The sequence below is a fragment of the Vicia villosa genome, unplaced genomic scaffold (genome assembly GCF_029867415.1).
Source record: "Vicia villosa cultivar HV-30 ecotype Madison, WI unplaced genomic scaffold, Vvil1.0 ctg.003329F_1_1, whole genome shotgun sequence".
Lineage (NCBI taxonomy): Eukaryota > Viridiplantae > Streptophyta > Magnoliopsida > Fabales > Fabaceae > Vicia > Vicia villosa.
The window spans coordinates 105,882-122,159 of record NW_026706178.1 but is presented as its reverse complement, the minus strand read 5'-3'; the positions used below and the strand labels follow the sequence as shown (position 1 = coordinate 122,159).

Below are 16,278 nucleotides of genomic sequence, written 5' to 3'. Positions count from 1 at the left end.
CACTTATTCAAGATATATTCTGATTTTTTTCAATTATAGTATATTTTCATTTTTGCACAGGTACAATCTTAATGTGGCATATGCCATAGTATAACAATTACATTACCACTAACAATATTATTTTCATATAACAATTACATTACCACTAACAATATTATTTTCATAAAACTCCATGTTTTATACTATATGTAAAAGTACATAAATAACGTAATCTAGTTAGTTCGAATCTAGAGTTTACATTTTGTGACCGTATGCATTTCTAACAAACTAGGTTACTCATTTTTTCTTCAATTTAATCCAATGTTTCATTTTGTGTTTCATCATCATCATCATCATTGCCCATGACATATATCCCCTGTCACATTGAAAAACATGATGTATCTTGCTTGAAGGTGGGAGTTCAAACTGAAAAGCCATATCTCCAGTTGCCTTTATAAACTTGAAGAGAACATAAAAGTGCTTGGATAGCTTCTGAATACGCCTTTCAGCTACAAAGTTTTGTCGATATAGTCTCAGTTTGACAAACATTAAGTCTCCGACCATTAATTTGTGCGGATATCTCTTTTAATATGAAAATAATTCCATCACACTCTGAGCCTTCTTTAATTTATTCTTCAAAGTATGCAAGATGCTAGCGTAATCCAGGAGTGTGATATCCAAACCTATAATACATATTGATTGTTTACATTTTTTTCACACATTCGATTAGTATAATGATTGTTATACTTTAAATAATCAATGTTTTGCTTTGTGATTGATATTTGTATGGTGAAGTAGTGGCATTTTGATCATTCATAATGAGTGATCAATCATTATGTTCTTGATGATATGAACATCTTATATTAGGGTTTATGATGGAGAAATAGTTTTGTTGTCAAGAATAATACAATTAGGCTTTGTAATGACCCATGAATTATGCAATTAGGGTTTGTAAAAATGTCTCAAGTGTTTATACAAAACACGATGTTGAAAGATGCTTTGTCATAGTAAAAAAAAAGGAGATGTGGTTATATGTGCTTAACATGTATAGTAGATTTTGATGATGACAAAAGAAAAAAAGTTAAACTGTCTTAAGCATCATTAATTAGTGTGTAAAATATTAAAGAGTAGTTATTGAGGTGTTTAATGCAATTCATACACACACCAAAAAGAATTTTTAAATCTTTGTCTATTTCAAAATTCTTCTAAAAACCAATCATGGCCTTTGTCTAACCGTTTATGATGCGTCCAAACCAATGAGAAAAGCAAAGTCTCATTGTCTAATCGATTATAGCTTTCATCTAATCAATTAAGGAGCGAGTTCACCTCCTAATATATTTGAAACACTTTTAATTGATTAGAATTCACTTTTGGCTAAGTTGTTTCATTATTTGCTAGGTCTAATCAATTACTGTTGCAGCCTAATCAATAAGAGATAGGTCAAATCCCATTGGTTGTTTCCTTTTTATCAAAATCTTTTGTCTTATATAAAGGAGTCTTGTGCACTCTTCCAAAATATCAAAATTTGAATAACTACTTTCGTTTCTCACTCACTCTCTTACAAGAAAGAGTTTGTATTCATTGTATATTGCTTTAATGGTGAGAGAGCGAAAGACTTATATTGGAAGTTGTGTAGTTATGTTGTTAAGTTATAATTGTAATTCTAGAGCATAGTCATCTTGTACCTTTAAAATTGACTTGGAGGTTGAAATCTAAACATGGGAAAAAAACTTGGTGTGAGGATGATTATTGGGCTGATCCTAGTATAAAATCTCAAACTTTTATGGTGGAAATCTATAGAGGAACCTTCGGTGGACATGATAATGCCGCATGGTTTAAGGTCGAACCCAAATAAATTTTAGTGTGATATTTCTATCTCTATCACTTTATTTTATGTATTATATTTTTTGTTGATTAAGATATTCTTCTACCCATTTTAAAAATCAATCAACCTCAAAATTAATCATTTTGGAAAAAAAAATTAAAAAAACAAATGGCACAATTCAACCTATCCCTTCTCTTGTGTTTAAAGTCATCTGGTCAACATTATTTGTCCTCTCTTGATTGTAGGTACCTCTTCCTTTTCCACGATATGTAGATCCGAAATTTCGTCCACTTCTTCCTTGATGGGATGAATTGAAATTATTAAAATTGTTGTCTTTCCATGGGTTAAAGTTATCACACCCTCTTCCTTTAAAGGTTCCTTGACCTCCATCTCTAAATTTTCCTCTTCCATCATTATTGAAACTTTCCTCTTCTCACCGTTATTGAAATTTTCCGACCTCTACCTTCTCCTATTTGACCAGATTCAATGACCTTGTTGAGACTCACTTGACTCTTCAAATAATCTACTTTTACTTTCTTTGTTTTTTCCAATAGTTTGTTGACTTAACTTTAAAGTTGTGTTGTAGCTCTGATACAAACAAAGTGTTGGTATCTTGGGACTCAATGATCATACACACCACATGATCAAACTTCATTGGCATAATACATAAAATTTTCTTCACCACTTTACTATCTGGAATATCTTCTCCATATCTTATTGACGAGGTTTATAACATGAGTAAAATATTGTTCTATAGTTATAGAAGTAGACATGTCTTACCTTCTATATTCTCTACACCGATATTACAATATAGATTTCTAAGCCTTCTCTATTCTGTTATTGTCACACGCTTCTTTAGTTGTCTCTACATTTACTATTTTTCCAAATATTGAATAATACATTTCTTAATGAATTGGTGAAAGGGACAACTAGTGTCTTCTATGAGCGACTTCATTAGCTCTTTGTTGAAAACATAGATCAACAAATCTCCATGCGTTTTGAGCTTTTAAATTTATTGTTATGAAGATTTCCTAGTTAGTAAAATCTAATTTTGAATTTATTTTTAGACTAATTCATATAAAATTGTAATTATTTGTCACATCTTTCACAAAATAGCCACGATAACTTTTGACACAATAAAAACTTTTTTATTCCTTATACTCTCGAAATATTTTTGACACTCTCACTAGTAAAAACTTCCTCGCTCTCATACCTATTTGTTATCAAATGAGATTTATGACTAAAATAAAACTCAAACACACTGTATTGGAAATCTAAAGAAATAAAGATATAGTGAAACACTAATTCATTCAATTTGATATACATTAAGACATGCCTTTTATTCTCAAATAATAAGAATGAATGTTTTTTAGCATACCACTTTTTGTCTGTCTCCCTCTTCCTTGCGTATAATACAACGCATAAGCAACGTTCAGTCAACATGACTGCCCATCAACCTTATACTATTTGGTTTCTCATATTAAATTATGCTCCCATTTTCATCTTAAGAATTTACACAAGTATATTTCTGGATGTTTTCCGAAAATATATATCCAGATTGTTTCTTTTTTTTCATTCACCAACGAATTTATGGTGAGTCTCACTTAAAACATGTTTTATTGTGAAAATTGTGCGTCTGGAGATGTATTTTCACAATTTCAAGAATATTTTTAGATTTTCATATGGTGTTTTTCCACCCTATATGATACATTAAGAAATTCTCATTTTTTTTAGGTACGGCGATAATGACAGCTAGAGATTAGGTCCAAACCATTTACAAAGAAGTCTATTTTGATTGGAGAACTTTGTTTTATTACAATTATATTTGGGTATTTGTTTTTCTACCTCTATACCTTCTTGGGGGCCTCTAGCGTAATTCATTTTTTCCCCCCATAATTCGGAGATGCATCTCTGAACGCACCACATTTTGTTTTTTTATAGGTGTTTTCAGAGATGCATCTTCGAATTCACTTTTTTCCAAAATCAGTGATGTTTCAGATATGCATCTCTAAATAAATCTGTTGTTTAATTTTGAGTTTTTCAGAGATGCATCTCCAAATTAGGGTATATAATTTATCTCACGACAGAACCCCCTTTATTCTGTTTTTGCAAATTTCAAACTCTCCAAAACCTCAAACACATAAAAACCCTTAATCCCCACATTTCCAAACTTTCCTTTCCACAATTCATTTCCACTCATTGCAACTCATTGCAATTGATTTCAAAATTTCAACACATTTGAGTAAGTTTTTCTAAATTTCATTTTTGACTTTGCATGTGTATAATGATCTGTTTAGGATGATTTAAAGTTAGTAGGTTGAGTAGTTTATTGTGAAATGTTGTTTGTTTGATGTAAAAGTTGTGAAAAATTTTCATTTTTGGGTGATTTTCGTATGAGCTCCAAAAATGAATGTCGCAAGTAGTTTCAGAGGTGCATCTCCGAAAACACATCTGGGGGGTTTCGGAGGTGCATCTCTGAAATAATGACTGAGTTGTTTCATTTTCAAACCTGACCTATTCTTGTCATTATTCTTTTTCCAAGTAAAATGTTTGACAACCAGGACAGAGTTAGACTCGGCAGGCCAACCCAAACTGCTTCAGCGCGGTGTAAGAGAGCTTAGCAGGATGCGAGGGGTCGAGAACACCGTCGGGTACCACGGGAGGAAGTGGAGGGACCCACCGCTTCTTCTCCCAAGAGTGGTTTATCCCGTGCGTCCTCAACTAGGGATAATGAGGAGGCATCATAGGAGGTACATGTTCCTGCACACGAGGAGGTTCGTGTTCCGGTACTCGAGGAGGTTCGTGTTCCGGTACTCGAGGAGGTTCGTGTTCCGGCACACGTGATGTTACCCCGGCTTATCCAAGAGGACCCTCTGACACCTCCCCCTTGATATATTACTTCGATCATGTCGCCCTCAATTGGTAGTGAGAATGGAATGGACATTTACTTGAACCCTAGGGTACATGGTTCGATTCCCATGAAAGGCAAAAACTCTACTAGTGGGGGGTAGAGAAGATCGGGAGGTGACAGTACTAGGAACACCGAAGGCTCAGACTATTACATAAAAGGCGCCTTTTTATGTAACAGCCTGAGCCTTCGACACTCCCGGTACTGTCACCTCGTGATCTTCTCTAACCCTTTCTCTAGTAAAGTTTTTGCCTTTCGTGGGAATCGAACCATGTACCCTAGGGTTCAAGTACATGTACCTTGGGCGAGTAGCTCCATTGGTAGTGGGAATGGAATGAACATGTACTTGAACCCCATGGTACAGGGTTCGATTCCCACGAAAGCCAAAAACTTTACTAGTGAGGGGGTAGAGAAGATCATGAGGTGACAGTGCCGGGAACACCGAAGGCTCGGGCAGTTACACCTGACATGTTTCCAGTGGAAAGGTATTTTTTTATTACAGTTTTACTTATTTTATTACACTTTTTATTAACACCTCAAAATTTTACAAGAACGGATGGTGCTAAAGTCCGTGAACGACGCTCGTAAAATATTCACTCTGTATCATCCTACTGCGAATTGGTTCAGGGATGCCATTATTGCCTCCTGTCTTTTAGGACTTTGTTGTTCCGATTACAACACTATTAGCCACAGAATACAGGGGGCATTCGTAGAGAGATGGCACAAGGAGACCTCATATTTCCACTTTCCGGTCAGAGAGATAACAATCACTCTGGATGACGTCGCTTGCCTACTACACCTTCCTATATGAGGGAGGCTCCTTAACCACTCCCATATCACTTGTGATGTTTCCATTGAGTGGATGGTCGAGTATTTGGGTGATCAACCACGGAAATGGCAGTTGAGCATTGTTCCCCGACTAATGGGGCATATATGAAGTTCTCGTTCTTGAAGGACCTTTATGATGACCACCTTATTGTGGAAGCCGATTCCGAGAATGAGGGTGATGACTTATTTGTTTAGTATCACCGTCGGTGTGCTTTGAGGCATTACTTCATGTACTTGGTTGGCACGTCCCTTTTTGTGGACAAAAGTGCTAACTATGTGGATGTAATATACCTCTGGTACTTCATGGATTTGGATGCGGTGGGTGAGTGGAACTGAGGGGCGGCTGTTTGGTATACCTATACTAAAAGTTGAATGAAGCCTCTAATTGAAGGAAAAGGCAACTTACAAGCTCTTGCACGCTGCTGACTGTACCTTTCATTCCTACTGTTAAATTTATTTTACTATTAATAATTTTTGCTTACATGTCTCTTATTTGTTACTTCAGGGATGAATCATTTCTCACTTCCACCGTATTCATTGATATGCTCTTGATCTTGACTATACGGAGGTTATGCCGAGGGATGTCATGTATCTCCCCAATAGAGGGAATCAGGACGTGTTGTCGTTCTGGGTGTATCTTGATCGGACTGTTCAAAATGACATCCTATGGACGCCGTTTGAGGATCACAAAAAGATTATCCCATTCGACTTCATCTCCTTGTACTCTGGGTGGTTGGCATGTGGGACCGGCACAATGGTCAGGTATCTGCTAGAGCGATGCATGCAGTAGTTTGGCTATGTCCAAATCATACCCAGATCTCCATCTCAGTCTGTTCTGGACACCATTGTCTGTCGGGATCTTGATGAGATCTTTGATGATTAGGAGCATCATTTGATGCCACAAGACTATTGGATGATGCCGACATCCAACAATTGGAATCATGTAGAGGGATATGTGACATGGTTCTACACAGTATCACACTCTATCATGACACCAGATGCTCCTGGACGTCCACCTAGACCAGTTGATAAGGAGATTTTAGAGAACCAGCAGACCGAGGATGACCATGCCACTGATGTCTTGCCGATTTGTCAATAGATACACACGATTGGGTGGGAGGCTTTGGACATAGGGATCGCTGAGAAGGGCGGTCCTGAGGCGGTGACCATCATTGGGGGGTGGTTAGCGAGACAGCGACTGTTGTGCGATACAAGAGGCAGAGGAGAGGCTCGGGTGAGGACTAGGCATACGCAGTAGGCTTTGCATTTTTTTATTCCAGAATATTTTCATAATTTTTTGAACAACATTTTGTGCTTATCGTTTATTATCGTTTGATATTGCTTATTATCGTTTATGGTTATTATCGTTTAACATTTTTATTCCGTTTGCGTTTTTATTACCGTTTTAATCAATCTAAATTCGTATCAAAACTTAACTTTGATGAATTTCTATAATAAAAAACATTGTCAGGGGTTATTTCGGAGATGGATCTCTGAAACACCTTTCAAATGTATAAAGGGTGCTTTTGGAGATGCATCTCCGAAAACACCTATTTGATGGTACGTTCGGAGAAACATCTCCGAAAGACATTTTAGGAGTTTCAGGAGTGTTTTTCATCCCTAGAAAATGGAAAAGAAATTCCCATTATATTCTTTTTACTGTTTTCATTTATGTGAATTTCTTTAAAAGGCTTAGCCCATTAATTTATTTGAATTCTTTTAAGAGACCTTAGGTTCATCAAACTTAGATTAATTTTTTTATTGCTATTTCTCTAATCTTATGGTTAAACTCTAATTATTGGTAATTGTTAAAACCTTTCATCAATATCTTATATAATATATAATCATTACAAAATATGTTTTATGTTTTAAGAGCTCCACATCACAGATAATATATGATATGAATATGTGTTTATAAGTCGAGGCAATCCCCACTTTACAAACCGGTTTTGTAGAATTGAGTTATGCTCAACCACATTTCTTGACATGATATCAGAACCCGATTTTCTGCTATCAGGTTACTCACGATATGAGCGTGAGGTGTGTTAAGAGTTCAACATCAAACAATATATGAGATGATCATATTTTTATAAGTAGGAACAATTCTCACCTTACAAACAAATTTTATAAGATTGAGTTACACTCAATCACATTTCTTGGCAAAATAAAAAATTTAACAATAATAGTTGACTTTTATTTATGATATAATAGGACTACAGACAGGTTCCCAGTAATAGTTTACTTCTTAATAGAATTTGAATTTGTTGTATTGGAAGCCGGATCAAGTTCTAATATTGTGGGAGCATTAATAGAGCGATAGAAAGGGTACACATCATATCTGATGTAACATCCGGAAGTTTTAGAATCCCCTGTCATTACATAGTTACTATCCCTATTACAATTCCGAAGTACCTGTGTTATGGATTCATTCAGACATTTCCTGCAATCTTGTGGTGACAGATCAGGTGTGCACTGAGCTTGAAAATAAAGATTCTGTAATCCAGATACGATAACTTCCTTTGTAGCATACTTCTTGATGCCAATTGAAAAATTGGCTGCTTTATCTGCCACTTCATTCAAAGTTTCAGAAACTAAACGCTTAGATATAGTCTGGTTAGACACATCGACAGCGGAGCAGGAGCTAGAAGATGAACTAAATAAGTCAAGAGTGGAGAAGAAATATTTGTCGGAATATCGCACCATGCACATGTCGTACCAAATCACCATATCTTTGTATAGGGAGCAACCACTTTCCGAATCACAGTAACTGGTCGCGTTTGTGACACACTGGCTACAAAGATGAGCAGGGACATCACCCTTGCACATAAACAAACCATAGACTGTGTTGGAGGAGTTGTTTATGTCTGTTACGGTTGCGTTGTGGAATTCTTTGTTGGCAGTAGCGTTGGATGATAAATATGACAAAAGGGTCTTGAGATTTATTTGAAAGATACTGGTTGGAGTGGTTTCATGGATGTTTGAGTAAGAAGACCATCGAAAATTGTTGTTGTTGTTGTTGTTGTTTGCTTGAATGGTTATGAAAGTGATGAAGCAAACAAGGATAAAGAGAAAGATGGTCTTTGATGGCATTACCATGATGGATGTATCAATGCTATGTTTTGTTGTTCTCTATTTATTTAAATTTGAAGGAAAATTTCTTGGCCTAATATTGAATAGTAGAGCAGCACAAGTCAATCAATCCCCACGTCATTAAATGTACAAAGAAATTCATGTAGTAATTACTAGTAGTACTTTTCAAAATTTGAAATTGTCAGAGATGTTAAAAAAATAAAGATAGATAGATAGCATTAACTTATATTGGAATCATATAGCTCTCATAGATAAGATACATACTAGTATATGAGTAATGGTTGAAGACTTTAGAGTCATTAACTGGGCCAACACTACCCGCAAAAAGGATTTGTGATTCTAAATATTGATATTAAATCAAATTGTTTTTTATTTCAACGGGGACGGATGTTTCCTTGAATTTGCGTATAAAATACGCATATGAATGAACTTTCTTGTAGAACTATCGTTGATTAGTATCTAAATTAACTTCGACACTCTATCTATCGACTAGATATAATGATATTAATATCTAAATGTTTATAAGAAGTGTACCAAAAAGCAAATTTATAAGGAAGAAATGTATAACAACAAAAAAAAGACAATTTTTAATGAAGTCCGTGTTAAAAAAATAAAGTCATTCAAGTTGGTGTAACCTGTTACCATCCTTTCAGCGGCGCTCAAAATCAAATAAAGATATAGCGTAACCCATTATATCAAATGTGTAATCGTTTATCACTCCGTTTAATTTTTAGCTTTTTGAAAAAGAGATTTAGTGTAACTGATTACACAAGATTACATGTATAGGAAGTTTGGTGTTCTCATTAGTTGATTAACTATATTGTTTTATACGATTATTTAAGTAGCCACGTTGTGTCATTAACGAAGTAACAACATATCTTTCGCCCTAATTCTTTTTAATTTTCTCATTTTCTCTATCTCTATTCATCATTATCTCGTGGTTGGGTTTCCCCCCAATATTTGGCATCAAGAGCCAGATTCTTTGATTGAACACTTAGTGTGCGAAAATAGTTTTGATCTCCAATGAACGTATCCCTGCAAATATTTAAATTCTCGATGCGAAGAATTATGACAAGTGGTGCAAACAGATGAAAATGTTGTTTGGTTATCAAGATGTTTTTGAAGTGATCAAGAATGGTGTTAATCTCCTTGTAGAAGGTGCAACAGTTGCACAAAAAACTACGCACAAGGATGAGAAGACGAAAGATATTTCAAAGATTTATATCTTATTCATCAATGTGTTGACGCTGATAATTTTGAGAAGGTTGGCGGTTGTATATCCTCAAAGGAAGTTTGAGAAATCTTAGAGAAAAGTTTTGCAGGAGCTGTTAAGGCATAGGTGGCATGGTTACAAACTTACAAAGGGCAGTTGGAGTTAATTCAAATTGAGGATAAGGAAACCATTAGTGAATTTACTACAAAAATCACAACATTGGAGAATCAAGTAAAAACGTGTGGAAAGACAATCACCGAGCAATATATGGTTTGGTAACATCTTGAGATCATTGACATCAAGATTCAATAACATAGTGGTTGCTATTTAAGAGTCGAAGAATCTTTCAACCATAAACATACAAGAGTTACAAAGTTCTCTTAAGGCTCATGAGTAGAGAATTGAGGAGAGGAATGTTGACAAAGCAAAGTCTGAAGTTTCTTTGCAAGCTCGTTTTGTTGGAATGGACAAGAAGGTGAAAGGAAAGTGGTCCATGAATAGAGGTAGATGAAACTATCACAATAATGGTGGCAGAGACTCCCACAATTCCAACAATTCAACATTCCAAAAGGGTGAAAGCAGCTGCAATAAAGGTTGTGGATCAAGTAATTAAAAAAGTGTCAACAATAGATGAAAAGGGGAGACGGAGAAATGACTAGAGCAACGTCCAATGTTGTAATTGTCAAAATCTTTGAAAATAAAATTGTAAAATGCAACCAAAACAGAGTACGATTTCTTGAAAATGTGATGGTGACTACGCGAGAAGATACATAATGCAACGATCAATAGTATCTTGACTCCTCATGTTCAACACACATGACGCGAATGAAGGATTGGTTTGTAAAAATAAATCAAGTATTGAAGAACAAAGTGAAATTCACAGATGATAGCACACTTGTAAAAGATGGTATTGGTGATGTATCAATCAAGGGGAAGAATGGTGAGAATTCCTTTATCAAATATGTTTTGTATATTCTAGTAATCAAATGTAATATTTTAAGCATTGGCCAATTGATAGAAAGGAATTACAAGATTCAAATGGAAAACAAAGTGCTGAAAATTATGGATGTAAGTGGATGTTTGATGCTAAAGGCCTTGGTGGCTAAAAAATAGAACTTTCAAGGTTGAATTGAAAGTAATGGAGCATAAGTGTCTTGTAACGGTTGCTAGTATGGAATAATGGATATGGAACTATAGGCTTGGGTATTTGAATTTCAAGGACCTGAATGTTATGTAGAATAATAACACGGTTACGAGACAACCATTGATCAACATTCTAACTGAAGTATGTGAAGAGTGTGTGCAGGCCAAGAAACACCGAGCCAATTGTAACAAAGATGCAAGATGTAGAACCAAGTTTCATCTTGAGGTGGTGTATTTGGACATTTATGGACCGCTGCAAGTTGACTCAATTGGAGGAAGAAGGTACATTGTTACTTTCGTCGATGGTTATAGAATAAAGTAATAGACTTAGTTTATCAAAAGAAAAGATGAGGTGCAGGAAGTATTCAAGAAGTTCAAATCCATGGTAGAAAGACCAAGTGATCATAAAATAAAAACTCTAAAAATAGATGGTGGGGGTGAATATGTCTCAAATGGTTTTGGGAAATTTTGTGATCCAGAGGGCATTGTACATGAGGTAGTGCCACTTTTTACGCCTCAATAAAATGGAGTCACCGAGAGGAAGAATTGATCGATTATGAACATGGTGAGAAGCATATCAAAAGGAAATAACTTTTCAAAAGAATTATGGGGAGAAGCGGTGTCCTCAATTGCATATTTGTTGAATAAGTGTCCAATAAAGAACCTGATTCAAGCCAAATATGAGTCACTTGAAGGTATTTGGTTCAGTTACTTATAGACATGTTCCTAATCATCTTAGAAAGAAGCTATATGACAAGGCAAAGAAAATTATACTTGTTGAGTATCACTCTACGGGTGGCTAAAAACTCTATGACGCAATTAGCAAAAGAATCGTAATCAGTATTGACATGATTTTTGATGAATTGAGGGACTGACAACATGGAGAATTTAATTCAAATAGTGTCGGAACTCTTCCTGTAGTTTTTAAAAATGTAGAAAATACAGCTGGTGAAATCCAAACTAAAGTAAATGTTAGAAGATCAATAAGGCAAAGAGGCATGGCCGCAAGACTACAAGATTGTGAGTTGTTCTTGGATAATGAAGTAACAATGGTGGTCTCGTCCATTTTGCGCTCATGGTTGAATCCAAACCAGTGAAAACAGAGGAGACCTTGAGTGATCCAAAGTGGATATGTGCTATGAAGGAGAAACTAGATTCAAATGAGAAAAATAGGACATGGGAACTAGTTGATCTACCGGAAATAAATAAGTCAATTAGTGTAAGATGGGTGTACAAAGTGAAGGCAAATTACAAGGGTTAAATAATCAAACATAGGGATCAATTAGTTGCAAAGGGGTTTTTTCAAAAAGAAGGCATATACTTTGAAGGAATATTTGCACCGATGGATATAATTAAAACCATTAGGCTAGTTGTTGGTATTGAAAATAACAACAATTGGCCATTCTACCAAATGGATGTCAAATCTACATTTTTGGATGGTCCTTTAGAAGAAGAGGTGTATGTAGAACAACCATTCGATTTTCTTGGAAAAATCAGGAATCTAAGTTCTATTGATTGAATAAAGCATTGTATGGGTTGAAGCAAGCACCAAGGACTTGGAACAAAATAATTTGATAAGTTTATAAAGGATATAGGATTTGAAAAATGTGTATCCTAACATGGTGTGTATAACATGGCGTGTATGTGAAGAATAATACTAGCAAATTAGTGATCATCCTTTATCTCAACGTTGATGATTTACTAATTTTGGTCAGCAAAGAAGGTTACATTACTGAGTTTTTTTATGACATTAATCGGTGCATCAAATGAAAGATCACGCATATGTTTGTTCTCTACTCACAGCTAGAAGTTTATGAAATTGTTTTCTTAACTAAAAGATCATGAATATGTATGATGATGTGATAACTAGTATTAAAGAATCAGAAGTTTCTCCAATCCCATACATTATGTGTGTTTCTAAAAGAAAGTAAAAATCTGAAAAATTAAGGTTTTCATAACATTAATTTTTGCATCCACTAAAATATCATGTAAATGTTTGTTGTCTATGCACAACTAGAAGTTTGTGAAATTGTTTTCTCAGACTAAGATCTCATTTTCTGAATTTTTCAGAACTTTCTTGATAAGTATGACATATATTATTTAAATTGATATTGAACATCCTGTAGCACATGTTCATAAAAAAATGGACTTGAGGATCAATTCTCTAGACGTCTAAAGTTAATTGTATGTTTGATACTTGTAAGATCATAAATTCTAAATAAGATATTGGAAACACATAAAACATGCGTATTAAAGATAATTATTCGCATTAAGCCAACACATCACTATATGTAGCTCCTCCCTTGATACATAATTTATTTCAGGTTAATAACCTGATGTTTCTCATCTAAGTGAACTTTTAAATGTGTTATGTATTTTTAAATGGCTCCAATATGATACACTAAGACGAGTTCTGAAAGAATATTGGAAAAGTATTTGATATGAATCTCATTTTTCGAGATATAATTTGAGCAAATGTTGGATTCTTAAATGCATTCCGGTAGGCTGATAGTGAATTGAGAAATTAATTTTCCCAATATTAAGGGGAGAGATTAAGCGGCTGAAGAGTGAATCAGAAGTTCAAATGAACAATTTGAAATAAAATATTATTATATCATTTTGATCCTTGAAGTTTAAAATACAATTCCTTTGCAAATTTTATGAAAAAAAAATATCAACAGTTAATACTCCACTTAAAGTGGATCCTTCTATTGGACAACCTAATATTGTAAATGATTTGTAATCGCGCCTGAAGCGTGGTAGGAAAGTCAATTCAATGTTAAAAATCCTCTACATAGAAAAGAAACTAAAGTTAAATATTACTCAAGTGAGAATATGAAAATTCTAAGAGCATTTTGACTGAATTTATTTTTCAATTCTAGAAGAACTAATCAAGTACTTGAAATATGAAGTAAAGAGATCTCAATAAATCATGTCATGAATGAAATGCGATGGAACCGAAATTAAGATAACCAAAATAAAGTCAATATTGACAATGTCTTTGTATATAATATAACGCTAAAAGTGATAAATGATAACGAGGATCATGAGGCAAAGTCTATAAAAAATTGTTGACAAAGTGAGAATTGACCAAAATGAATATATTCAATTGAAGAAGCATTAAACCCACTTTACAAGTGACTCGATTTTGGATCTATAATTCAAACACATCAAGGTGTGAAACCAATGGGATATAAATGATTTTTTTGTGAAAAAGTAAAATAGGAATGATGTAAAGCTTGATTTGTTGCTCAATGATTTTCTTAAAGACTTAAGATTGATTTTGATGAAACATATCCAACTGTAGTGAATTCAATTAATTTTCAATATTTAATATGCCTTGTAGCACATGAAGGGCTTAATTTGAATATGATGGATATTATGACATCTTATTTATACGGTTCACTTGATAGTGACATTTACTAAGACTTCCTAAAGGATTTAATATATCAGAGATACATAATTTTAAATCTCGAGAAAGCTACTCCATCAAATTGATCAAATCTCTCCATGAGTTAAAACAACATGGACACATGTGGTATAATGGTTTCAATAAATATTTGCTAAGGGGAAGATATACAAATAAATTCATATGTCCTTCTATTTTTATGAAAAGATCTAGAAAATAATTTTCTATAATATTTGTCTATTTGGATGACATAAAATTAATGGAACTCTTGAAGAGATTCCAAAATCTATAAATCTCTTAAATAAACAGTTTGAGATGTAGAACATAAAAAAGACAAAGCTATGTCTAGGTTTACAAATTAAGCATTTGGATAATAGAATATTTCCACATTAAAAACGTTATATAAAAAGGGTGTTAAAACGTTCATATATGGACAAATATCGTAGGTCGTGTACCCCAATGATGTTAGATTATTGGATGTGTAAAAGATTCTTTTAGACCTTGAGAAGAGGATGAAAAATTAAATGGTCCTGAAGTACCATATTTTAGTGTAAATCAAGCACCGATCTATCTTGATAATTATACAGGCCACTATACATCAATTTCTATTACTCTATTAGCAAGATATAGTTCTTCACTTACACGAAGACTTTGATACAAAGTCAAATATATACTTCGTTATCTTAGGGGTAAATGGACATGAATTTGTTTTATTCTAAAGTATCCAAATTAGAACTAAATGGTTATGTAGATGCATGTTACTTGTTAGACCCTCATAATGCTAGATTACAAACAAATAATTTGTTTACTTGTGGTGGTACATCTACTTCATGGAGACCTGTGAAACAAACCATAGCAGTAACTTCATCTAATCATGAAGAAATTTTTAGCACTACATGAGGCAAGTCGAGAATGTGTTTGGTTGAGATCCCTAATTTAACACACACAAAAGAATTATAATTTGACTTCTGGAAAAATAAATACAATAACCATATATGAAGATAATATGTGTGCATCGTTCAATTGAAAGATGGTTACATTAAAAAAGACTGGACAAAACATGTTTCTCCAAAGTTCATTTTCACTCATGATCTTCATAAAAATGGTAATATAAGCATCCAACAAATTCGCTAATGTGATAACCTTCTAGACCTTTTCTTAAAGGCACTACTCCCAAATAGAACTCTTAACCAAGTAGCACGGAAGATTGATCTTAATCATCAAAGAAATGATCGTCGAGCTGAGGGGGAGAAATGAATTTATCTTAAAAGGGTATTGTACTCTTTTTCTTCACTAGACTTTTTTCCAATGGATTTTTTCTAGTAAGATTTTAACGAGGCATATTCTATAGGAACATCCAAAGAGAGTGTTGTGAATAATGGATGATTGCCTCTTTATAATTTCTTTTCTTATTTGTAATAATTTGTCTCTTCCAAAGTGATAAATTGTACTCTTCTTTTTTCTCTCTTCTATTATATTATTACTTTCATAACATTGTTGATAATTTAGTGTTGTTTTTTTTTAAACTCTTTTTGTGTTTTATGTAAGAATATTCTTAGGTCTAATCATATATTTATGTTAAGTGCAATAAATAAAACTTCAAAAATATCCTAAAATTTTATCACTTCACCAGTTTATTTCTCACCTAATAATGTAGGTATAACATTATTGACAAATAAATAGTCTAATTGATAATAGAATACGTAATGAAAATGGAAACAATAAGACTTATTTGAGACTTTTTGTTAATAGGCTTCCCACTAAAGATCTCTTGGTGTATAGAGGTATTAACATTCCTTTATCTAATTTAAAATGTGTTTTTTGTGGTCTCCATTTGGAAAATAGGGACCATATCTTTTTTAAGTGCAATGTGATTAAGTTAG

General features: G+C 33.9%; 1 protein-coding gene across 1 annotated transcript; it reads right to left on the bottom strand.

The window, feature by feature from the left end:
- Positions 1-7,778: 7,778 nt before the first annotated feature.
- On the bottom strand, positions 7,779-8,636 carry LOC131640817 (cysteine-rich receptor-like protein kinase 25). Its single transcript, XM_058911194.1, has one exon. The coding sequence runs from the start codon at positions 8,634-8,636 to the stop codon at positions 7,779-7,781; it is 858 nt and encodes a 285-aa protein (XP_058767177.1).
- Between the last annotated feature and the right edge of the window lie 7,642 nt (positions 8,637-16,278).

What these genes read in the sequence shown, in the direction of transcription:
- LOC131640817 (XM_058911194.1), bottom strand. Translation starts at nt 8,636, where the DNA reads ATGGTAATGCCATCAAAGACCATCTTTCTCTTTATCCTTGTTTGCTTC.